This window comes from Amphiprion ocellaris, chromosome 19 (genome assembly GCF_022539595.1).
Source record: "Amphiprion ocellaris isolate individual 3 ecotype Okinawa chromosome 19, ASM2253959v1, whole genome shotgun sequence".
Classification (NCBI taxonomy): domain Eukaryota; kingdom Metazoa; phylum Chordata; class Actinopteri; family Pomacentridae; genus Amphiprion; species Amphiprion ocellaris.
Genome location: NC_072784.1, coordinates 5,847,701 through 5,872,438, shown reverse-complemented (window position 1 = coordinate 5,872,438; position 24,738 = coordinate 5,847,701). Strand labels below are relative to the sequence as shown.

General features: G+C 39.9%; 2 protein-coding genes across 2 annotated transcripts; both read left to right on the top strand.

The window, feature by feature from the left end:
- Positions 1 to 622: 622 nt before the first annotated feature.
- On the top strand, positions 623 to 6,702 carry mfsd6l (major facilitator superfamily domain containing 6-like). Its single transcript, XM_023293593.3, has 2 exons — positions 623 to 940; positions 4,665 to 6,702. Exon 2 carries the CDS (start codon positions 4,725 to 4,727, stop codon positions 6,492 to 6,494), a length of 1,770 nt encoding a protein of 589 aa, XP_023149361.2. The 5' UTR covers positions 623 to 940; positions 4,665 to 4,724; the 3' UTR covers positions 6,495 to 6,702.
- Positions 6,703 to 9,340: 2,638 nt separating this feature from the next.
- On the top strand, positions 9,341 to 19,416 carry zgc:171844 (uncharacterized protein LOC100151763 homolog). The gene is made up of 6 exons (XM_023293595.3): positions 9,341 to 9,610; positions 12,918 to 13,038; positions 15,496 to 15,569; positions 17,685 to 17,799; positions 18,367 to 18,437; positions 18,713 to 19,416. Exons 1-6 carry the CDS (start codon positions 9,529 to 9,531, stop codon positions 18,829 to 18,831), a joined length of 582 nt encoding a protein of 193 aa, XP_023149363.1. The 5' UTR covers positions 9,341 to 9,528; the 3' UTR covers positions 18,832 to 19,416.
- Positions 19,417 to 24,738: the final 5,322 nt, after the last annotated feature.

Genomic DNA, 24,738 nt, shown 5'->3' with positions numbered 1-24,738 from the left:
GCGTTCAGGTGACTTCCTCCTGCTACATTATTGCTCTACTATCACCTTAACCCTCCTGTTGTCTTCATTTATGGGCACCAAATGTCTGAAAAAAAATCCCAAAATTCAGCTCATTTTTAAAAAAATATTTACAAGAATTTTCTTGCCAAATTTGGGGATTTTTTTTTCAATAAAACTTTTAAGGGAAATTTTTTAAGGAATTATTGGAATTTTCTTCCTGAAGGTTTTGCAAATTTTCAGAAATTTGTGGAATTTTTTTGCTGAATTTTTAGATTTTTTTTCAGAAAAGGAAATCATATTTTTGGTGCCCGTAAATGAGGACAACAGGAGGGTTAAAAATCAGAGCTAGAATAGTAATTTACCACATTAACAATGTCTAGGCTGTATTTCTGATTTATTTAATGTGATCTTCATTGAAAAAAAACTAAGGACATTTCTAAGTGACCCCAAACTTTTCAACAGTAGTGTTAATATAGCAGTAATACTGTTGTGTTTGACTACAATGTTGAGAAAATTTGATGCCATGTGACGAGTTTGATTTAATGATGTGCACTGACTGCTCAGATTTGCACATTTGTTTAATATTAAACATTTTATACTTTTACACTTTCTCTACATCTATCCTTTAACCAGCTGAGCTCAGTTTTTCTGTTCCGATCAGAGCAGTGCAGCTTCTACTCTGTCAGTAGATGATCTGAGGTGGAATGTGTGACCTGCAGTGACCTCTGACACACTCAGTCCTCCTCACCAGCAGGAGGCGCTGCTGCCCTGAAGTTTGTCTGCAGGTGTGAAGTGTGATCTCGGTTCAGTCACTTCATAGAGCTACAGGTGTCCTCCGATGAAACGTCTCAGACTCTCTGCTGGGTCTGATGTCGGATCTGCAGCTGGAAAATGACCCGTAAAGGACAATAAGGGAGTTTATTCGGGCTCAGATTGTAAGGTAAAGCTGAAACTTCGTCTTTGTTTCTTTCTTATCTTGTGAACTTGACGTGACGTGGACTTGATCTGCAGGTTCAGGTGCATCCAGCCGACAGGTGACTCTGATCCTTCTTTAATCCACCTGCAGAGGGAAGTGATCCTGGTTCTGTGATCAGGAAGCACAGTTTAAATCAGAAAGAGTTCAGAACTTTACATGTTTGGTTCTTCTCTGAGCAGATCGATTAATGGAGAAGTTAAAGTAAGACAAATTTCTCTCGTAACGAATTTACTAATTTACTTTCAACATGAAATTTTATTTGACCATCTCAGTTACTGCATTTTGTACGTTCCTGAACAGCCAACAAACAATTTGAAATAAAAATCCAACTAAAATAAAAACTAAATAAGTGGAAATCATAGCCATAGTGCTCTATTCTTATTCTTATTTTTCTTCTTCTTATTATTATTATCATCTCAAAACTGTCAATTTTAAGTTTTTTTTCTTTCTTTGCCTTTAAATTCCATAGCATTAAATATGTATATTTATAAAGATATCTGTGACTTTTCAGATTGATATATCAAATACTTTCTGTGATAATTTTTTTTTTTTTTAATTTCCCTTCATCTCACTTTGGGCCCATTTTTCCACGCAGTGAAGTTTGAGGCTGTTTGAACAACAATATCTCAGGAACTGCTAAAGATAAAATCCTGAAATGTTCACTGTTATTTCTCAAGATGCCATTAATTCAGAATCTGCAGCATTGGACAAGAAGATCAAATAATTTGTGATTGTCATTGTTGTGGAAGATGGAAAAAAAATGAAGCTGTCATGAAAAGTCCCATCTTTAAACATTAATTAATTTAAAAAATGGTGACGCAAAAGCATGCTGGTGTTATTTTCTGAGCCATATGTAGTTGCATGTTACAATGATTAGAGATTGAATGACTTAATAGAGAAATACTATAATAATATATTACAGTATTAAAGTTTAGACAATATATAATGCAAATTTAGAATTAAAGTATTACAATAATAGTTTTTATATAAATTCAGCAGACTAATGTAAAAAATAAGGGTAAGACACTACAATTTTATATGTTATTTCTAAAACACTTTGGTGATAGAGAGCAGAGTGAAACATGCATTTGGAATTAATGTATTTATTTAATCTATTATGTTTATCCTTCATGTGTTTAAAAAATCCTAGGAGGACTGTGTTGTGGGGATTGATATATTACTACTGTCTGTTAAAGTTTTCCACAATTTCTCAAGGAAAAATAGTGGGAAAAAAGTGCCAAAGATTTTGTGGTCCTACTCTCTAAAATGTGGGACTTAGAGATTTTCGGAAATAGGAAGTTGCTAGGGACATTTTTTCCACTTTATTTGGCATTGCCATAGTTAGATGGCAAAGACACTGATATTTTTCTGTGGCAGATTAATTTCCATCAATCTGGAGGATTAATGAAAAATAATCTTTCAGAAGATTTAATGATAATGAAATCAAACATTAAACACTGATACATTTTGAATAATAATAATAATAATAATAAATTTTATTTATAAAGCGCTTTTCCAAAAGCTCAAAGACGCTGTACATAAAATACAATAAGATAGAACAAAACAGATAATTAAAATCAGTAGATAGTAAACAAGTTCAAGATAAAATACAGAATCACTTAAGGAAAGCAGATCTAAAAAGGTGAGTCTTTAAAAGGGATTTAAATGTGGTGAGGTTGGTGCAGTCACGGAGGGCATGGGGGAGTGAGTTCCAGAGAGTGGGGGCGGCAATGGCGAAGGCTCTGTCCCCCCAATGTCGCCGGCTGGTCCTGTGCGGGATGGAAAGGAGGTTTGTGTGGGAGGAACGGAGATTCCTGGGGGGGGTGTAGGGGAGGAGCAAATCGGTAAGGTAAGAGGGGGCTAGATTATGGATGGACTTGAAGGTGAGGAGAAGCAGTTTGTACTGGATGCGGTGTGAAATGGGGAGCCAATGGAGGTTCCGCAGGACGGGTGTGATATGGTCGTGAGAACAGGTTCGGGTGAGGAGTCGGGCAGCAGAGTTTTGAATGAGTTGAAGTTTATTGAGAACTTTGGAGGTGGAGCCGAAGAGAACGCTATTGCAGTAGTCAAGGCGGGAAGTGACGAAGGCATGAATGAGGGTTTCAGCGGCTGAGAAGGAGAGGAAGGGGCGGAGACGGGCGACGTTGCGGAGATGGAAATAGGCAGTTTTGGTGATCTGATTAATGTGGGGTTCAAAAGTGAGGTTGCTGTCAAATATCACACCGAGGTTGCGGATGTGAGCAGAAGGAGATAGGGTGGTGTTATCAATGGTAATGGGGGGGTGGGGAAATGGTGTGAGTGATTTAGGTCCAATAAGGATGAGATCAGTCTTGTCACAGTTTAGCAGGAGAAAATTTTTCCTCATCCAGGATTTAATGTCGGCCAGGCAGCTGGAGAGAGAGGGGAGGGTGGTGGTGGCGGTGGTGTTGGTGGAGATGTAGAGTTGGATATCATCGGCGTAGCAATGGAAGTGTAGGTTGTGGCGGCGGATGATGTTGCCGAGGGGGAGGAGGTACAGGATAAAGAGGAGGGGGCCAAGTACTGATCCTTGAGGGACACCATGGGACAGGGGGGCGGTGGGTGATGTGCAGTTGTTGACCTTGATGAATTGTTGTCGATTAGTGAGATATGATGTGAACCAGGTGAGGGCGGTGCCGGTGATGTTAATGGAGGATTGAAGGCGGGACAGGAGGATGGAGTGATTGATTGTGTCAAATGCTGCAGAGAGGTCGAGAAGAATGAGGATGGTGACTTGTCCAGAGTCTGAGGAGAGGAGGAGATCATTGGTGACCTTGAGGAGAGCAGTTTCAGTGCTGTGATGAGAGCGGAATCCGGATTGAAAGGTTTCATACAGGTTGTTGGAGGTGAGGTGAGTTTTCAACTGGGCAGCGACGACACGTTCTAATGTTTTGGATATGAAGGGGAGATTGGAGATGGGCCGGAAGTTGTGAGGGGAGGTTGGATCCAAACCAGGTTTTTTGAGGATGGGGGAGACAGAGGCGAGCTTGAGGGGTGAGGGGACACAGCCAGTACTGAGGGACTGAGGGAATACAGACAGTTGACAAATTAAAGGAAAAACCAACATACAATACCAGTCAAAAGTTTGGACACACCTTCTCATTCAATGCTTTTTAATTATTTGTATTATTTTCTACATTGTAAATTAATACTGAACACTGAACTGAACACTTTTTTGTTTACAACATAATTCCATCTGTATTCTTTTATAGTTTTGATGTCTTCATTATTGATCTACAATGTTTAAAACAGGACTGCAGATGGAAATTAGCTTAAAGCTAACTCTGGTGCAATACATCAAATGGAAACATTTATGTTTAATATTGTACATGGTCTCTTTTTAAATAAACTGATAATAATAATAATAAAAACATTGAATGAGAAGGTATGTCCAAACTTTTGACTGGTAGTGTATATTGATGGGATCTTTATGAAATTCTGTCCTATGAAACGCCACCGGGATAGAAATAATACATAATAGAATAAAAATGATCACTCAGAATAACTTTGTATTGATTTGTAGTGACTCTTCCCTCTAAGGGGACAAATAGGTTTAATTATACCAACATATTGCCAAAGCAGGATCAGTTTTTTTCCCTTTAACAAATAGCACTTTAACTCCAAAAGCATATATTTCATTATTTCTCTTCTCTCTGTCTGTGTCGCTCAGTTTGAACAGCACCCGTTGCTCCATGTGACGCCCATCAGGAGAGACTCTAAGACAACAACCATGAAGCGGAACAAGCAGATCAACATCAGACATGCTCTTGCTCTGGCGGGCACCTTTAACTTCCTGTCCTGCTGCGCTAAAGCCTGCCTGCTGCCCTTCCTCACGCTCTACTTCAGACAGCTGGGCCTGACCCCGGCCATGACCGGCATCATCATGGGGACCAAGCACCTGGTGTCTCTGGTGTGGAGCCCTCTGGTCGGTCTGCTGTCCAAACACTACAACAAGAGGCGGCTGGTGATCATTGCGTCCCTTTTGTCTTCGGCTGCGGTCGCTCTGCTGCTGCTGCTTCTGCCGCCTGTAAACGTGGACGCACAGGTCAGCAGCTGCAACGTGTCGGGCCTGAGAGTCGGTCCGACGCAAAGTGTGGAGACCAAAGTGCTCACAAGTAGCGTTTCACCTGGAACTACATCAAATGAGACACACCCAGAAGCTCCTGTTTCCCCGTCTGTTGTCACTCCTCCCCACAACACGGTCAAAGATACAAAATCTCTTGTTATGACGGGCAAACCTTCACCTCAACGGCATGATCACCCTCATGAGGACACATCAGTGGTGGTAAACAACAGTCTCACAACAGAATCCAGTATGAGCTCTGTCCAGACCCCAGTGAGGAATAAGAGGTCTGAGGTGAAATCATCTCCGCCTCAGGGGGACAAACAGGAGGGCGGCTTTGACTTCATGGGAAGCCTGAAGGCGATGGACGAACCTCACCAGCTCTTCTTCATGATCCTCCTCATCGTGTCGCTGTGGGAGTGCGTGTCCTGTCCTCTGGAGTGGACCGTAGACGACGGCTTGTACGAATATCTCGACTTTGCGGACGCCTCGGACCACTACAGCAGCACCGGGGTGTGGGGGCTACTGGGGGCGGCGCTTGGCGTCGGTGGAACCGGGTTACTGGTCAGCAGGTTGAACTGTCTCATCGCCGCCAAGACGCCCAGGATCGCTGCACATTTCTACTTCTACGCCGGCCTGGTGGCTCTGATCCTCCCCGTGGCCATGTCCCTCCCTCTCCACCTGAACAGGAAGCGGGACCGGGCCAACAGGCTGCTGAAGGCCGTGCAGCTGATCCGTGGTTCCCCCCACGCTCTGCTCTGCGCCTTCACCACCCTGCTGGTTGGAGTTGCGGGCTCGACCGTGGACAACTTCCTCCTGTGGCAGATGCAGGATCGCGGCAGCAGCGAGCTCCACGTGGGGCTGTCTCTGGCCGTCGCTCTGCTCTCACAGGCCGCCTTCCCTCTGCTGGCTGGGCGAGTCTCCAAACTCCTCAGCCCAGGGAGGGTCCTCACGGTCGGGGCTGCCAGTCTGGGGCTGCAGTGCTTCTACTACTCGTTCCTGTGGTCGTCGTGGGCTGCGCTGCCTGCACAGCTGCTCGACTGCCTCAGCGCCGGAGCCCTCTGGTGGGCCGTGAAGGTCCAGTGTGAGGACGTTGCCACGGCGGGGGCAGAGAGGAACATGAGGAGGATCTACGAGTCTCTGTCTCTGCATCTTGGAGGTGGGCTGGGGAGCTTTGCAGGAGGGTTCGTGGTGCAGCAGTTTGGGCTGCCGTGGCTGTTCAGAGGGGTAGCGGTGGGGCTGATGCTGTGGTGTGTGTTTCTTCCTCTGCTCCAATGGAAAGCCCCTCGCCAGCGCAGGATTAACTACTCCCGTCTTCTGGCAGCCGAGGCGAGTGAAGCCAGTGACTCCGAGTCTGAGCAGGACAGAGACTGGCTGGATAAAGCCATGGACACTGACGGAGGAAATAGCAGCTACGGACAGAGAAGAAACCATTGAACTCTGTAGTGTGAGACAAGGACACATAGAACAGTGCAGAGATTCACAAAAATCATCAAATAATTTCTATCGGCATGAATTGGAGCCTCACTCAGACACGTCACTCTTAACCCTGTAAAACCCACCTTTGCAAAAATACAATATCAGTTTTAGTTTTATTTTATTTCTTCTTTTGCAGATTTTTTCTGTTTTTGGGCACATATGTGTGTATATATATATATATATATATATATATATATATATATATATATATATATATATATATGCAAAGAACCAAAGAATTAAAACAAAAAAATTATGTGTATATCGAATGTATTTTTTTAATTTTAGAAATAAAAATTCAAAAAATAAATTATATATACGTGTGTATATGTATACATGTATATGTGTGTGTGTGTATATATATATATACATATATATATATATAAATATTTTGTTTTTTGCAAATTTTTTCTGTATTTGGATATATATGTGTGTGTGTGTATATATATATATATATATATATATATATACACACACACAAAATAATATATATGTATATATAATTTATTTTTTGAATTTTTATTTTATTATATATATATATTTTTGTAGTTTTTTGGGATTTTTTTTGTTTTGTTTTTCTTTTTTTGGGGGAGGGGGGGTTTACAGGGTTAATATAAAGTGGCTCAGAGGGGGATAATTGATTTCCCTCCAAGTTTAATTACAGTCTAAGTGTTGACTTTTAACTCTCATTACTTTTTCATCAGAATTAATCGTCATGGAACCCCGTCTGTCCTTCCACTGGGCTCTACTGATAGATCTGAGGACTCATCACCCGTACAGTTTGCATAAGCAGCCCTTGTGTTATAAAGCAAACAGCGCAGGAGGATTACAGGTGGGCAGAAACAGCTCAGACATCATGACAAAAGGAACACCGGAGCTTCTTACAAAGAGTGTAAACACAAAGCGTGTGCACAGGGTGAGGCCAGACTGAGCTGGCATCCTGTTTAACCGCACCTGAACATGCGGTTTATCTTGAGTAGAAATCTGCTGTCAGGTGTCGTGTTTGTGCCTCTTTCTGGGACTCCAAAGTGTTAACTGATTAAAGAAGCTGAAAAGTGGCGTCTTTGTTCAAAATGATTTCTGCAAAAATGAGTTGGAGGGCGTCTGTGTGAGAAAATGTTGACACGTATTTCAGGATGGATTCATGCTAAACACACCTCATGTGAGATGGTCCTCCTAGCAGACAGCTTAAAGGGATTTCTCACAGTGAAATATTGTATAAAGACTTAATATCTGCTCCACTCATGAACTCATGAAAATCCTCAGTGTTAGTTGACAGTTTAGATAACATCACAGACACTCTGGTTTACAATATAAAAATCAGGGTTTTTTTTCACAAGTTATTTTTTTAAACATATGTCAACTTTGGTAATTAACCCTCATGTCGTCCTGCAGGTCAAAATTGACCCGTTTTAAAGTTTGAAAATGTGGAGAACTTCTGCTTTCCACATTTTCAACATTTTTTTTTCAAATCTTACCTACGTAAGAAAAAAGCAATAAGATATCAGTACAATACAATACAGAAATAAAGTGAATTAGCAATAAAATGAGGCCAGAATAGAACAGTAAAAGTAATAACAGCAGTTATACTGAGGTAACATCACACCTGATAATGATATATTGCACCTGGAAAATGAAATGAAAATGAAATATTGTACATCACTTTGACAGTGCTGTACATGAAAGTTAATCAAAATGTGGCAAAGGATAATCAAATATTACACATGAAAGCCAAATATTGCACCTGAGAAATGAAGATATGAAATATTTCACATTAAATATTTTGCATGATTGAAATTCAGTTCAATTCCGTTTCATTTATATAGCACCAGTTACAATTCAGATTGTCTCAAGATGCTTTACAGAACCCATATGCCTTTCATGTGAAATTCCAGACATGATGTGGAAGCCAAACTAGCAAGAAAATGAGCAAATAATATTGATATTATTGTTTAAATCTAAGATGTTTTAGCTGCCATTCCTGCAGAAAGGAGATGAATTTCAAATGAATAAATATTTTCTCCACATGTAAGTTATGTAATTTCAGAGAAAAGGCAAAAACACTTTTTTTTCTGACTGGTTTTAGAAACAGTGGTCACTGCCGTCTTAAAGATCATCTTCTGTCTCATCAGTTTAGTGACAGTCCTTTTTTCATGAACTCTTCTGGGCAGCAGTAGTGAATTATCTAACTGGATCTCTGCTACCTGAAGCACAGCAGCAGCTCCTGCAGACCGACAGATGTTTGCTGCGCTGCCCGAACATCTGTCCGTCCTCTGAAGGGTCTGACTGCATGAGAACCAGTCGTCTCCAGAAGTCAGTCAGCCACAGTGAAAGATTTATGATGAAGGACAGCTAGAGGATTCAGAGCAGCTCACCAGTAAATAACAGCTAAGTGTTTAGTCATTTATGCCTTTTATGTTGTTTTAATGTAACACGAAGGAGAAGAGTAAATGTACTTAGTTATTTTCCACCACTGTCTAGTTTTGGGTTATAAATTGAACTAATGAAGACGATAAACGTCACACCTTGAGCATATTTGATCAGGATTGTCTTTAAATGCTGTCCCATCTAACAGACCCACCCTGCTGTAGACTCTTCACAACTACAGCCCTTTAAATTCATCAAAAACATCATTTTACTTGATTTAAAATTCTCTAAGATGTTGTTCTGACTCTATACACTTCTCTTTGTGGATTTAAATACGGTTTTCCCTGTTTCCTGCAGTCCTCTCCTTCTTGCTGCTGGGTGTCTCGGTGTGTTTCTGCCAGTAGGTGGCGCCTCAGAGCAGATATAAACTCCGATCTGCTGACAGAACTGATCAGTGGAGGTCTGGAAGGATTCAGCTCCAGCTCTCCTCCTCTGATGCCTCCTGAAATGCTGCATGGACTCAGCCGAAACCTTCTCATTCTCATGTTCAGGCTGCTCCAGGATCTCTCATAGACTGTGAATCTCCTCCTGCAGAGAAAGAAAAAGCAGCATTTTTCTGAAGAACATGGACAAAGAGAGAAAATCCTCTCAGCAGTACGGCTCTCTGGAGAAGACGCAGATTGTGCAGGGAGCAGCAGAGAAATCAGGTGAGTTTAAAGTGTCGTTTTATTTGTTTTCTGTTTGAACTGAAATAGATGCATGTATGAACGGACGAACTGCATGAAGTAATTCAGACTCTTAGTAAAGAGAAGTGAAGCTTCAGGTCTCCACTGTGAGCATCATGATAAAGTTGTGTCTGCAGGTACGTGGATAAGATCTTAGAGGCACCCATGGGTGGGTTTGGTGTTTTAAACCCTTATTATTGAAGGTTTTTATGCAGAAGAAGATCTTTAATTGATTAATGAAACAGATTTAAAAACTGTTATTTTAACTTTATTTCTACATGTAGACTTGTGATGCTCTATTTTTATTGCTGTTGTTTAAATAGCCCTATAGACACATAAATAAATAAATAAATAAATAAATAACCTCGGATTTACTTACCTTAAAATGAAGTTAGAGCGATGCAAAATGTTCATTTGAGAGAAATCAAATGAATTAAGCACATCTGACTGAAACCAGCAGCATTAGTATATTTGTTTATGTAATTTGGATATTTTGGATTAATTCAATTGTGTGTGACCAACTAATACAATTCATTTACGTTTGTCAAGCCATTTTTTAAAATTAAATTAAATTTAATTTAGTTGAATTTAATTTAATCAAATTTTATTTAATTTAGTTTAATTTATTTTAATTTCATTTTATTTTATTTTTGTAAGTGTTCAGAAAGGTTGGGTACCACTAGTTTATTCTGTAACGATGTCTTGCATTTTGAGAAGTAAAATGGAAGGGTTTTTTGCAGGAATATAATATTTACTTAATTAATTTATCAGATTTAAAAACTTAGTTATTTGTCCATGCAAACTACTAATGATTTCTGCATTTTTGATTATTATCTATTGCCTCAATACAGTGGAATGTAAACATAGAATAATGATAGTGAGTTAAAATGGGGTCCGCAAAGTGTTTTTTTTTTCTGAAAATCACTATGTAATTTGGTGCAAACTATAGGGAATATGTTGTGCTCAGTTGGTCCCTTTATTTAATTCATCTCCAATATTGACTAAACTCCTCAAAACTCATGTCAGTGTATTAAAGTTGCGTTATGAGAAGTTTCACCCATGAAAATAACCCCCAATGCATTCCATTTTTATTTATTTATTTTTAATTCTTTATTTTACCCGGTAAGATCAGTTGAGAACAATTTTTCATTTACAATGATGACCTGGCAAGAGGCCCCAAATGGCTTTAATCTAACTCTACACCTCTGCTCCCCCCGACTATCTGCATCTGGAGCACACCAGCTCACACTCTGTAAAGCTACACAATGGCAAGTTAACACAGGGCAGCCACACATGTTGTTCCTGGAAACCAAGTCTGATGAAGAATAATGATTGAAAAAGCTCCACTCTGCCAGCGGATTGGTTCCTTACATTTGTTACATATCAAACTCTGGAAGTCATCAGCACACTGCAGTTTCAAGGTGGAAATACGCAGCCATTGTGTTGACTGTTTATTTTACACTTATTGTGCTTTATATATTGTACTTTACATATATATAAAAAACACCATACAGACATGATAACAAGGTAAGGAAGGTTTTCGTCCTGTGAAAGAGGGGCCTGACAGAAAAAGTTTGAGAACCACTGCTCTAACAGGAGCCTGATTCAAACCATATCCCTTATATAAAAAAGACAAAAATATAGAGAAGCTCCACAAGGATAAATGGTGAGAATTTCTATTTTAATAAGCATTTGTTTATATAATTAACTATAAACATTTCAACAAAATTTTATGTTGAAGTTTGTGTTCTTCTTTAGATTGTTTCCAAATATGTTCCTGTTTTCCTTATAATCCGTACCACTTGCAAATTCCTTTACAAGTTCCTTCTAGGCAGATGTATAGGACACTATTAGCTAATTACAGATATAAAAATCACAGGAAAAGTAACTTGACTTGAACACTTTGACCACAACCTTTTCCTACCAGTAAATATTTGATCCTAAAATGTAACACTGTTAACTGAGATTAAACTGAACATTTAGACTCAATTCAAAAGAAACAAATGGTTGAAATGTCCCTTTAAGTTTATACCGACACCAGTATAGCACTTTCTATTCCCTGTAAATACAGCATAGTTTACCTTGTGAATACTAATATAGTCTGTCAAAATGATATGGATTCTAAATTCACACAAACCTGCAGTATAACGAGTGTAATTAAAAGTGACAAGGTGAAATTAAAAGCCAAGAGCGGTTTTGACAGAACACTTGGGAGCTGCCAGAGTGCTCAGAGCAATAGAATAAAGACAAAGAAGAAGACCTGCAAGCTGTTGTAACAGTAAAACACCAAATTGCCTGCTGATGATTAACCCTCATGTCGTCCTGTGGGTCAAAATGACCTGTTTTAAAGTTTGAAAAAACATATATTTTCAGTGAAACTTCTGATTTCCACATTTTTAACATTTCTGGGAAATCTTGGAACATTTTTTGGTGGAAAAAAGAAATGTTAGAAATATTTCTTAAGAGCATTCACAAAAAAATCAACCAAAATCCAGCAAATTTCGCTGGATTTTGGTTGATTTTTATGTGAATGTTCTTAAAGAAAATATTAGAAGTTTTACTGATATACATGTAATCACTTTAGATATTTTTAGGATTTTTTGGAAGATTTTTACTAATTTTTTGAAAATATTTACAAGAATTTTCTTGCCAAATTTGGTTTTTTTTTGTTTGTTTGTTTTTTTTTTTTTTAAATAAAACTTTTAAGGGAAACTTTTAAGGAATTATTGGAATTTTCTTCCAGGAGGTTTTGCAAATTTTGAGAAAATTGGGGAATTTTTTTTCAGAATTTTTGGATTTTTTCCGGACAAGGAAACAGTATCTTTTGGTGCCTGTAAATGAGGACAACAGGAGGGTTAAATCTGACCGTGCGCATGACCTCAGTGGTAGAAAGACCAGATGTGAGGTTTGGGAGGTGGGGGTTTGTGTATTCTTCTTACTCCCAGCGATCCAGCGTGATTGTAATGTCTTTTCACACAAGGTCGGGTAATTAAAAGCCAATCAGAGCTCTGCTGGATGACTCATCGCTCCTGGTGAGGAGTAGGAGGCTGCAGCAGGGGGGAGCGGTGCAGTTATTCAGGGATGTTCTGGAGGGAAAGTATCCACAGAGCTCTGGTCAGATCACATCACAATGCTTGGTCTGATTCACCCTGAACTAACCCTGAAAATGCAGAAAACGCGACAAATGTAGTTTACAAAAGATTTTGTAAAATCTGAAACAACTTTGTGAACTCTTCTAATTGTACCGTCGGACCCAAGTAAACACGTTTTGGTCTCGTCTGTCTTTCAGCTGAAGATGTCGTTTCAATGGCCGACTCCACAATTACCATCGAGGACATCGAAGGAGAGCTGTTCAGAATCGAGCGGATACGAGACATCCTCGTACGGAGAGAATCCGAGCTGAGATACATGTAAGATCTGCTTCTTAAACAGGAAAACATGGACACAAATAACACTAATTTTAGTCTCATCACAGCAGATCTCATCTTATTAGTTTGTTTTTTACATTCCTGGTTCTCTAAATAGGATTCTGTGACATTAGACCCACGAGGATAACACATGCAACCATCATGCCCTGTGCTATTGTACTGTGTGGTCCTCTGTTAGCACACACACACACTCACACACACACACACACACACACACACACACACACACACACACACACACACACACACACACACACACAGTAAAAGTGCACTACAGGGATGTGAATACACCAACACACTGTTAGCAGTCCCTCAGGAGTAAGACTTGATGCACCACGACTGTCAGCCAGCAACAGTGAGAGCAGCGATGTGAACGAAGGGAAAAAGTGAAGATAACTGCCGAGTTATTGAAGGTCTTAGCAGACTAACAGCAACACACACACACACTTTTTTTCAGCTCTTGAAAGATGCCGTTGCTTTGAATTACTTCACACTTTTTCTCCTCATTATTTTGACACATGATGTTGGTGGTGAAGCTAAAGGCCAGAGCTGTATGATGAGACCATATGATGAATCAAAAACTATTTTTGTTTGGGGTTTTGTTGTTCTCTGTTGTGAGCTGTGGTTCATGATGACACATATCAGCTTCACATCATGTTCTCATCTTTCCGTGTCATTCCCAGAGGGTGAAAAGTGATGCATAGTCTCATTCTGTTTCTGACTCCATGTTGCTAGATGTGTTGACCTTTATCATACCAATCTGCAACATGAACAAATGTTCAGTTTCTTTCACGGTTGTTAAAATACGGCTTTGTTTTCTTTCTGAACATGTAGCTGAACCCAGCAACTTGTTGGATTAGCCTTCGGGATACAAATAAGGCTCCTTCCAGATGCAACAAAATCCACCTACCAGCACATCTAAAGCTCACAAATACACTTGGTATAGCTTAACTGGTAAATCCATACGAAACCCACATCTGACTGAATTCAGTTTTAGTGAAGTTGGTGCAGTTAAAGGTGGAAACTGTGATTCTGGAGGAAGCTTTAGCATGTGCCTGGAACAAAAGAATAGTGTTGTGTGATTTGGTCAGAGCAACATCATTTACTTTTCATTTACAGACTGACTGCTGAGGACAAACACTAGATTTTTTTAATGCATGCACACAGAAAGTACAGGTAGCGATTGAAAATGTTCCATACTTCAACTGTGCAAGAAAGCAGATATTTCCAACATTCCACACAGTAACTTTGAAGACATCTGAGGGCTGTACTATGAAGCGAGTCTGACCAAGCTGGACTTTCTTTGTGTAATTTGGCTCGACAAAAACCAAAGCTCCGGTCAGAAATAACACGTATCATGAAGGTTGTTATCAACTTTCTTTGTTAACTCAGGATTTCTGCGTCAGGCTCTGAGCACCTTCACATTAAAGGGGGTGTTTAATGCATCATGTGTCTCTTCTTCTGCACAAAATGGACCAGTGATGTGGGTCTACATCAGTCAATGGGTTGTTTTTGTCCAGCAAATGAAATAAACATATATTAATATATTTATTTTACTGATCGGTGCAGCTGATTATTTCTAACTGGCAGCTGCACAATAAAGTTGAACTTCAAACTTAATTTATTTAAACATATTGTGCTGAAGACCTATAATGCAGGATATCACTTCAATTTTTGGCCAAATCAAAGTGAAATAAATGTTACTGAGAGAACATTTGTTATAATGAATACAAGTAGAATAAACGTTCAGGCAAATATAAACAAATAATCATTTCTTGTGGAAGCAACACTTTCAGTACAGCCCTCTGTCCTCATTCAGGATCTACTGTTTGCATTAATATTCATTCATGTTTCTTTATTACTGAGATCCTGCTGCAGACAGCTGATGCAGCTCCACCTCTCAGGCTGTTTGTCACGTTTCTATACACCAGAGAGCATTTTCAGTAAACACTGAAATATATAGAGCTGAAATGCTATGAAGTGAAACCTATTTTATACACCAGCAGCTCAGAGTGTATATATTACAACCATTTTCCTCTTTTTAGCACCACTGTTATAGCAGCGCCTCCAGACTCAGAGGGCGAAATGAGATCTGATACTGTCAGGTGTGATTCATTCACAGAGGGCAGCATGGCGGGGTTATTTCAGCTAATAAACCCTCAGACCTCACCATCATCTGAGCCCAAAATCTCAGACCAGTGTTTTTCTATTTGATATGATACGATGTCTGTATGTCCAGTTTGGAGGGAAGCTGCTCTGCTGTCATGAGCCAATATCCTCTCTGTCATAAAGCCAATTGCCTGGAAAACTAGTTTCAATCAAAATGTTGTAGATTTGGTTTAATTAGATTTACTCTGACATCAGCTGGTTTGCTGCGGACGCATATATGCATAGTTTGTGGCGCAAATAATTTTCCCTGCGTGTTTGTTTCTCACTCAGGATGGATGACATCCAGCTCTGCAAAGAAATCACACGACTGAAGCAGGAGCTGCAGAAACTGGTGTCAATTCCAGGTAAATTAAAAAGCAGCAGCTGCCTCCCCGAGCAGCGTCGATCACATTGTATTTAACCTGCAGACGTTCTATTTAGAATGAGCTCCGTACAGTTTTTAGTTGCTAAATTGAAAATATATCAGGCGACTGCAGCAAAAGCAGAGTATTATTCCGAGCTGCAATTACCTCTGCTTCACAATAAGACTGTTGTACAGAGAGAAAAAAACTATCTACTAACAAAAAAAACTCTTTAAAAGAAAACTTTTCAGGTCCGTTGCCACCTCACACAACATTTACATTCAAGGCTTTTCTTTTTTCCACTTGAATTCCGGTATTAAATGATGTCTTCTGCGTGACAATATTCACAGCAATCCTCACATTCCTCTGCTCATTAGGTTCAGATGGCAGCCCTAATACAGAGGAGGGTTGCTGTGGCAACTAAAAAGATAAGAAGCTCAAGTTACCAAAGTGTTAGCCTTTAAAATGCTATTTATACTTTGCAGGATTGTGGCCACATACTGCAGCATAACGACTCAAGGGATGACTGTGTCTGCCAGTCCAACATTTTTATCCTGTGGACTGTTGGATTGCTGTAAAATAGAACATTCAGAGCTCCCCTGTAGCTCACTGGGATGAACAGACACATTTATGTAAAGCTCTGGATTAGATTCTGACTCATGGTGACTTTACATGTCATCCTCTATCTGTGACCTCCCCTTTTATAACATTTATATTCTTTAAACAGTGGATCCTGCCAGCTTTGTCAGTCTCCAGACTTTTATTAACCACGAGTCTGACTGGTAGTATTTATTAATGTGCTAATTTCAGACTAATTTTGGTCTAGATGGACATAGTTTCTTGGTCTGACAACACAGAAGTTTCTTGAACTTGCATTTTTTTTTTTTGACAGTCAGCAGGTGGTGAGTTTTTTGGTTGCACCAAGAAGTCGGTTTGTGTAGAAGTCAGTGAGAAAAGGACCCTTCTTCTAACTTGATTTGTTAACTCAATACACATTTTCCTGATAAGTTTATGGTCTCAGTCACTAGTTTCAATTCTCCTTCAGTACAGCATGATGTTTGTTTAGTAAATTCTTGTCCCATTTGGAGTAAAACAGATGATAAACCATCCACTGTGTGGCGTGTCCTAGATTTCTCCGGTCACCATGGTGACGGCCAAATTCCAAACTCAAGGTTTCAAATCTGTAGTCCGCAGAGCAACAGGTGATGTCACGGTCACTATGTCCATCTTTGAGTTACTCTCTATGGGTAAAAATATTCATAGTTTTTAGTTTCTAGAGGATGAATCCTAATAACTTAATCGACCTGTCCTTTTGTGCTGCCCTGAGGTTTGTGGTTTCCAGTGAAATGTACCAACAACTGTTAGATGGAGTGTCGGGACATTTTCAACAGACATTCAAGGTGCCCCAGAAGATGAATCCCAAAACCATTTTTCATCTAGTACCTTAATCAGGTCAAAATGTCAGTTTGTATAACGTTTTTAGTGCTGATTCATTAACCCTGAGGTAATGGACATGGTACACGTGGAATTTTTTAGTATCAGTGTCCATGACTAAGATGGCAGTAAAATTGATGGCCTCAGCAACATTATTTTGAAAATCTGCCATAAGAACTGTTGAAGGAGTTTCACTCTTAGTCCTTCGAAGTTTGCTGTAGTGGGGTGTTTATTCCGGCATACGGTGCATGAATCTGTGAAGGTAAACTGACTCAGAACTTTTAGAGAGGACTCAATTTCTAGGGATGGTCAGAGAGCAGGGAGGGGGTCGTATGTCAATACAAGGGTGAATAGTGGGTAATTTGTGTACGGTTGCTAGTCAGTAACAGAGGGTAAGACAGCAAAGAACAAAAGGTGGTTGAATCAAGAGGTCTGGCAGACAACAAAAGGTGCAACAACAGAAGGTAAGAGGGGTTTTGACAGACAGCAACACATATGAAATGATAAAATAATTGTGGCTATCCGTGGGAAATGGAATGAAGGAGTGACATTAGAAAGTATCTGTAATGAACAGTGTGCTATTTTCTTCATCAAAACTCTTAGAAAGCATATTTTACCTGGAATAGACTTGTTCATGATTGTAACTTGCTCTGCTGCATGTTATCTATTATGTGACTTATTCAGACAAAGACAAGTCCAAAGAGGCTCGGGAGAGGGAAGAGGAACTGCTGCAGCAGATCAACAAGCTGGTGGAGACCAGAGATTTCCTAGTGGATGATGTGGAGTTTGAAAGGTTGAGGTGAGGATCATGAATCAAAAGATCTTTGGCTGAGTGGCGACACAGACGGTACCACTGTCAATCTTAAACTCTTATTTACTTATTTGCTTCGTGTTGGACTACTGATCCAAGTTTTAAAATTGATCTTGATAACTCTGTTTTCTAAAGCCTTGTCGCTGTACATTCTCTGCATCCTCTTTGTATAGTTCCCCTGAATATTAATAGCACGTCCACCATCTCTCATGATTTATTTTTGGTTCTAAATTAGCCGTCACTGCTGATAAGCCGGCATTTGTTATTCTGAGGAAAGATCCGTGAGTGACATTTTGATTGTTCACAATCAGATAACAGAGGCCATCTCCCTTCATTATTTAATGTGGATGCGAACACGGAAATGAAGAGACGACTGTGGAGATGCAGCATTCACAGGCTGTCCACAACATTAAAATTCTCCCCAGAGGATGCGTCGGTCCAGCCAACAGCCTGGGTTGCTCTCAAATACAGCCCAGTGACATTTAATGAGATGTTACTAAATCTTAAGCATCACTACTTCACATTAAAAAAACAAGAATTTGTTCTCCTCTGCAGGGAAAGAGAGGAAGACAGAGAGATGGCAGCCTTCTTACAGGCCAGATTTCCCAAAGCACTGGCTGCAAAAGGTTAGTCTGACCACAAAGGTGTGATTTGTAGGCCTCCAATTAAAAAGAAGTTTCTGTATCCAATATTAATGTCTACTTACAAGACTTGTGCCTCAGAGGATGAAATAAGTGATCTTAAAGTAAATATATTGAATACCTGCAGGAAGAATATGCCCCGTATAGTCACTAATATTCCATTATGCATCATGTACCTCAAAAAGTTGAAGGACTCTGTGATGCCAGGTGTGTGAGAAAAACAATAAATGGTGGTAAATATATGTTTCTTTTTCATTCAGGTGCTTTGCAAAGTCAAAAGGTGGCATCCAAATCCCAGCAGACATCAGCGCCTTTTATCACTAAAACTGGACTTACGCTACTGAAAGACTGCTGCGGCTTCACCTGCTCCGTCATGTAACACACTGGATTCTACCTGCAGACCTGCATGTGTGTGCGTGTGCGTGAGTGTGTGTGTGATGCATCTGTTGTGTGTGTCTGCCCTTTCTAGAAAGACTCTGTGCATTAATTCTCATATATGCTCACATAACGAAGAGGGCATGTATTGAAATACTTAATGTGATTTGCTGCTGTGAAAAACTGTGTTTATGTGTGTTGCAGCAGGAAAGCTGATATACTAATGATTCCTGCCCAGTTAAGGTAATTAGATAATACGACGGCTGCTCTGACAGCGCAATTATCTGTTTGTAACGTATTAGACGGTGTAAATGTGGACGTCCCTCAGGGAGAAAACTACTCCTAACTATCTCCCGTCGCCATTTGCTGTAGTAGCCAATTATTATAATTGTTTGGACTTTAACTGGGCATTATTTGACGTGATTCATCTTTTTTTAGGTAATACGCTTACGGTGTGTGTTTTGTAAAAAGGAACGTCACAAGTAGCATATGATGAAAAGATAATAAATGTGTCCATGATGGTATCATTTTGTGTGACAGTGACTGTAGCATCTTTGTAATGTTGTTACAATAAAGACATGTAATGCTCCTCCTTTGCTATATTGCTCAACATTATGTGTCAGCCATTAGATTAGGAGCTTCTAAGCTTCTATATGTGGGATGAAATAATCAGATCACTGCTCACTGATGTATTTCATTTTAACACAGTTGTTTTCAACATGGCCACTTCTACTTACCCGATCTGACTTCTTCTCACCTCACTCTGTTTGCTTCTCTCCTGCGGGACCCACTTGAATGCTTCAGTGAACTGGGTCGATAGTTGGAGGAAAACTTTCCGCTCAAACCCTCAGGAGGTGTTGTCTGACATGATCCTCAGCGAGCTAAAGAGATCTTGGCAGAATGTCGCAAAAAATGTCAATTCTAACTCCATCACTGATTCCTCATCCAGAACCACTTCAGCAGTGAACACATACACTCTGGACACAGAAATACTAAGGTAATCAACAATTTGAAAGTGATTATCAACCTGGGTTGCACAGTGGCCTGGTGGTTAGCACGTTTGTCTTGCAGCTAGAAGGTCCTGACCCTGGCCTGGGATCTTTCTGCATGGAGTTTGCATGTCTCCTGTATAGATGGATGGATGGATGGATGGATGGATGGATGGATGGATGGATGGATGGATGGACCAAAATCCAGTGAAGTTCACTGGATTTTGGTTGATTTTTTTCTGAATGTTCTTAAAGTAAATATCGGAAGTTTTACTGATATATATGTAATCACTTTAGATATTTTTGGTATTTCTTTGGAAGATTTTTACTCATTTTTTGAAAATATTTACAAGAATTTTCTTGCCATATTTGGAGGATTTTTTAAAATAAAATTTCTGAGAGAACCTTTTAAGGAGATATTGGAATTTTCTTCCTGAAGGTTTAGGAAATTTTCAGAAATTTGGGGAATTTTTTTGCTGAATTTTTGGATTTTTTTCAGACAAGGAAACAGTTTGACTCACAGGATGACAGGAAGGTTAATGTTTGACAACATCTCAACTGGTCAGCAGCAAACGGTGTAAACCAGGACCGTAAAGGCCTGACCGGCTTCAAAGAACATCCTGCTGCCGTCACAGCGCAGGAGAAGGTGTTGTGTTTGCTGTGCTGGTGTTGGTGGTTGGGGGGTATTGTTCACTGCTGTGAGGAGGAAACCAGATGGTTTCAGTTCCACATAACTTCCCTCAGCTGCCTGCCTTCACCTCACACACACAATAACACACACAATAACACACACTGCGCTCCCTGATGACTCATACAGCCGACGTAGGGATTTACTGCCTCCAGAATGAAGGCCGCTGTCATGTAAAAGCTTCCTGATGGACCATCTTGTCTGCAGAAATCACATGAAGCCAAGCAGCAGCCTAATTGGTTTGAATATTCACTTTTGCATTCTGCCATAGATAAATGCACATTCAATTACACATATTGTCCGCTGCCATTGTGCGTTTGCCTGCGGCTCTTATCCTGCAATAATGTGGACTGTTGTGTGGCTCCACTCTCATGGCAGTTGATAAAGGCCGTCACAGCTGGTTGCAGATAAACAGAGGTGCCCAACACTCTCCGCTGTATTTAATTTGCAGGCTGAGAAGACTAATCGGGGGGTTACATACTGTGAATATAGACAAGTTACTGCCAACCCACTCTAATTAGATGCTGGTGAAAAAGCTGTTTGTTCTTGTACGTAACGCTGGCTGAGACATTAAACAGTCCCTGGAAAGGTGATATCATGCTCCGCCAATTACAGACTTTGTGCTTTCTTTTTTTTCTTACTTTTTTACAGCTTTTACATCTCTGGCTCTTCTCAAAGCGCTGAATAATATCCAATCATGATCTTTGGTGTTATCCACGCCTGTAGGAAGGGCAGCATCGCCCTGCAGCGCTTTATATTCGTCCCCCCTGGAAATCCTCCCTGACATTTACTCCAGGGGAAAGTAAATGAGAGATCTTGGTGTGCGAACATGTCAACTGCTGGGAGCTGGGAGAGGGAACAAAGCAGAGTGGTACAGTAGAAGGTAGACATTGGGAGGGGGAATGAAATGTTGAAAAGAGGCGGCAAAGAGGGTGAATTATGGAGTTTTGATGTTGAGAATTACCATTTGACCTCCCTTCCTGCAGTTTAACCCTCGTGCTGTCCTGCAGGTCAGATTGACCCGTTTTAAAGTTTGAAAATGTGGGGAAAAAACATATTTTCACAGTGGGAATTTCCACATTTTTGGAAAATTTTTGAACATTTTTTAGTGGAAAAAAAGAAATGTTTAAAAAAAAAAGTTTTTTTAAGAACATTCAGAAAAAAATCTACCAAAATCCAGCAAATTTTGCTGGATTTTGGTTGATTTTTATGTGAATGTTCTTAAAGAAAATACTGGAAATTTTACTGATATATATGTAATCACTTTAGATATTTTTGGTATTTCTTTGGAAGATTCTTACTCATTTTTTGAAAATATTTACAAGAATTTTCTTGCCATATTTGGAGTTTTTTTTTTTTTTTTGTTAATAAAAATTTTTTAGAGAATCTTTTAAGGAAATATTGGAATTTTCTTCCTGAAGGTTTTGGAAATTTTCAGAAATTTGGGGGATTTTTTGCAGAATTTTTGGATTTTTTTCAGACAAGGAAACAATGTTTTTTTGTGCCCACAAATGAAAACAACAGGTGGGTTAAAATGCTTCCATGTTGCTGGATTCCTCCAACGTGTGGGATCTTTGATGTCTATGATGAAGAAAATAGCACACATCTTTTTCTACAGATATATTTTAGTGTCATGTGTCACTCCTTTATTCCATTTCAAACGGTTATCCACAATTCTTTCATCTTTTGTTATTTGTTACTGCCTGTCAGACCTCCTCTTACCTTTTGTTGTTGCACCTTTGTTGTCTGCCAGACACCTTGATTCAGTTACCTTTTGATCTGTGTTGTCTTACCTCTGTCACTGGTTAGCAACCATACACAAATTCACCACTATTAACCCTTGTATTTACATACGGCCTCCTCCCTACTCTCTGACCGTCCCTATAAATTGAGTTCTGACCATTCTGTGTTGGTAAGCCCATCGTATACCAGAATACCAATAAACACCCCGCTACAGCAAACTTCGAAGGACTAAGAGTGAAATCTCTTCAACAGTAATTTGAAACCAAAATCGCTTAGAAACAGAAAATTGCTCAGCTGTGACGGTGACAAACTGAATCAGTACTGATGAGTGATGGACATTTCCCCTTGCCTCAGATAGCCTGAAGCCAAAGCAGTTTTACATGCTAACATCTCAACACAACACTGGCTGACAGCAGCCATATTTCTGCTGAAGAACAAATACAATTTGCCAGACGGTGATGAGCTTCTGAAATGCAAGAAATCTGTTTATGTTCCCGGTTGATTTTTATCAGATTGACTTTGATGATGCAACATCTGTGACATTTCAACTCATTAGATGTACACCACGCTGGCGTCTACAGTCCTCATGTGTGGTTTGTTGAAACATTGAACATTAATATTATACATCTGAGGAAATAATGGCAGTAAATGTAAACCAGTATCACTGAAACTGACAATGTGGGCCTTCTGTGATCAAATAAATTAACAAATGAAAAAAATTATGTCCGTTATTTCACTCCAACTAGAAATTTAGTTTTGCAGCTTTGACTGGAGATCAAGTCAGCAGGGAGGCGAATATCTCGTAAATGTTAATTAAAAACAGCAGGTATATTCTTGGTTGTGCACTTGACCTGCCGTGCATTCTTTGGTCTTGACCGCTGATTTTTCCTGTACCAAGACTTCTATTTGGTCTGAGTCTTAGCTGTAGACCCAACTCACTTCTCCAGTGATGATCCTCGGCATGAAGTTTGCGTCATTCGGAGACTGTTGATGAAGATCGCAGCAGAATTCCACACCGTGCAGTTTCTGCTTGGATTCGGGTGCTAGGGCCTGAATTTGGCAGCAGTGATTTCCATGTGGATGTGAGGGTTGCCTGAACTGTTCAAAGCGACATGTTGACCATGTCAGAAATGTCACTGATGGTTGTCCGATCATCTTGATGTACAATTCATCCAATTTCTTGAACACTTTCAGTGGTTTTGCTCATGGAAGGCCACCCTGTTGACTTGTGCTTCGTGTCTGTAGGATTTCCAAGAGTCTGACACACAAGTTGAAGTCGGTTCTCTGCTCCATTTTGGAATCAATATTGGCGTCACAGATGCGCACCTCAGACTGCTCAACTTTTCTGGGTAGCACAGATTTATCAGAGCATTACGATAGTCTGGTCTGCTTCATGTAAAAGTCTGTGGAGGTGAGGTGAGGGGTGCTGGGCTAGTTCAATAGGTTGAGCTGGAGACCCATAGACAGGGGTTATAGTCCCAACGCAGTGGCCTGGGTTTGATTCCAACTCACTGCAGGTCTTCCTCCCTTTCTTCTCCCTACTTTCCTATCTGCCTTTCAACTATGTCTATCTAATAAAGCCAACAAAAGGCCAAAAATATAACTTTAAAAAAAAACAAACAAAGTCTGACACTGGCATGCAGAACTAGAATGAAATAAGCTCCCTCCTACCTGAACTCTCTCGTTCAGGTCTACACTCAGCCAACAAAAGGTGCCTGATCCAACCCCCACAACAGGACCGATCGATAGCTAGACTCTTCTCCTTTGTGGTCCCCCAGTGGTGGAACAAGTTACCAAACTCTGTTCGATCTGTAGAGTCCCTGTCAGTCTTTAAGAAAAGACTAGTGTAGTTTCTCAGACTTCCATGATGTGCAGTTGAAAAAAGAAACGTCCGCTGACACCATCTTATTTGCATAATAATAATTTTATTACAAAGAAGACAGCATCTGATCAGGCACCATGGACTGTTCGATGGAGAACCCTCAGCCAGTGTGAACCTCCCCGAACAACATTCTGAGCTCACTGAAAAATGTTTGTGGTTGTTTGTGAAAACTCAACATATGGTTTCTGTTTCTCGTATTTTGGCCTAAAAAAAAAAACAAAAAAAACTGAAAATAACTTTTTTTTTAAAAACTCTGAATGAAAAATCAGAGTCAGAATTTAGTTTAGAAACAAGTTTTTCTATTGAGCTTTTCAACCTGTAGCTACAATCTCAATTTTCTCTTGGTTGAACTATAAAACCTTTTGCAAAAATCCAAGCTCTGGCATCTAAAACAGATGTACAAAAAGGATCTGTTCACCTTGTGCTATCCAGAAACACATAAATAAGTGTGTCATCAACACAGCTTTAGCAAGTGGTATAGCGAATGTGTTACACAGAGCTGAGTTTAATGAAAGTGTTAATAAAGATCCATTTAACACCTGTGCCTGGCGCAAAGACTCATCCTCTCCCCTTGTGTTTATGCTGTTTTTTTCTCTCTTGTTTGTCTCC

Bases quoted from the DNA above. Each gene is read 5' to 3' on its own strand.
- mfsd6l (XM_023293593.3), top strand. From the start codon at position 4,725: ATGAAGCGGAACAAGCAGATCAACATCAGACATGCTCTTGCTCTGGCG.
- zgc:171844 (XM_023293595.3), top strand. From the start codon at position 9,529: ATGGACAAAGAGAGAAAATCCTCTCAGCAGTACGGCTCTCTGGAGAAG. The intron at 9,611-12,917 runs GTGAGTTTAAAG...TCTGTCTTTCAG, and splicing joins GGGAGCAGCAGAGAAATCAG to CTGAAGATGTCGTTTCAATG. The intron at 15,570-17,684 runs GTAAATTAAAAA...TGACTTATTCAG, and splicing joins GAAACTGGTGTCAATTCCAG to ACAAAGACAAGTCCAAAGAG.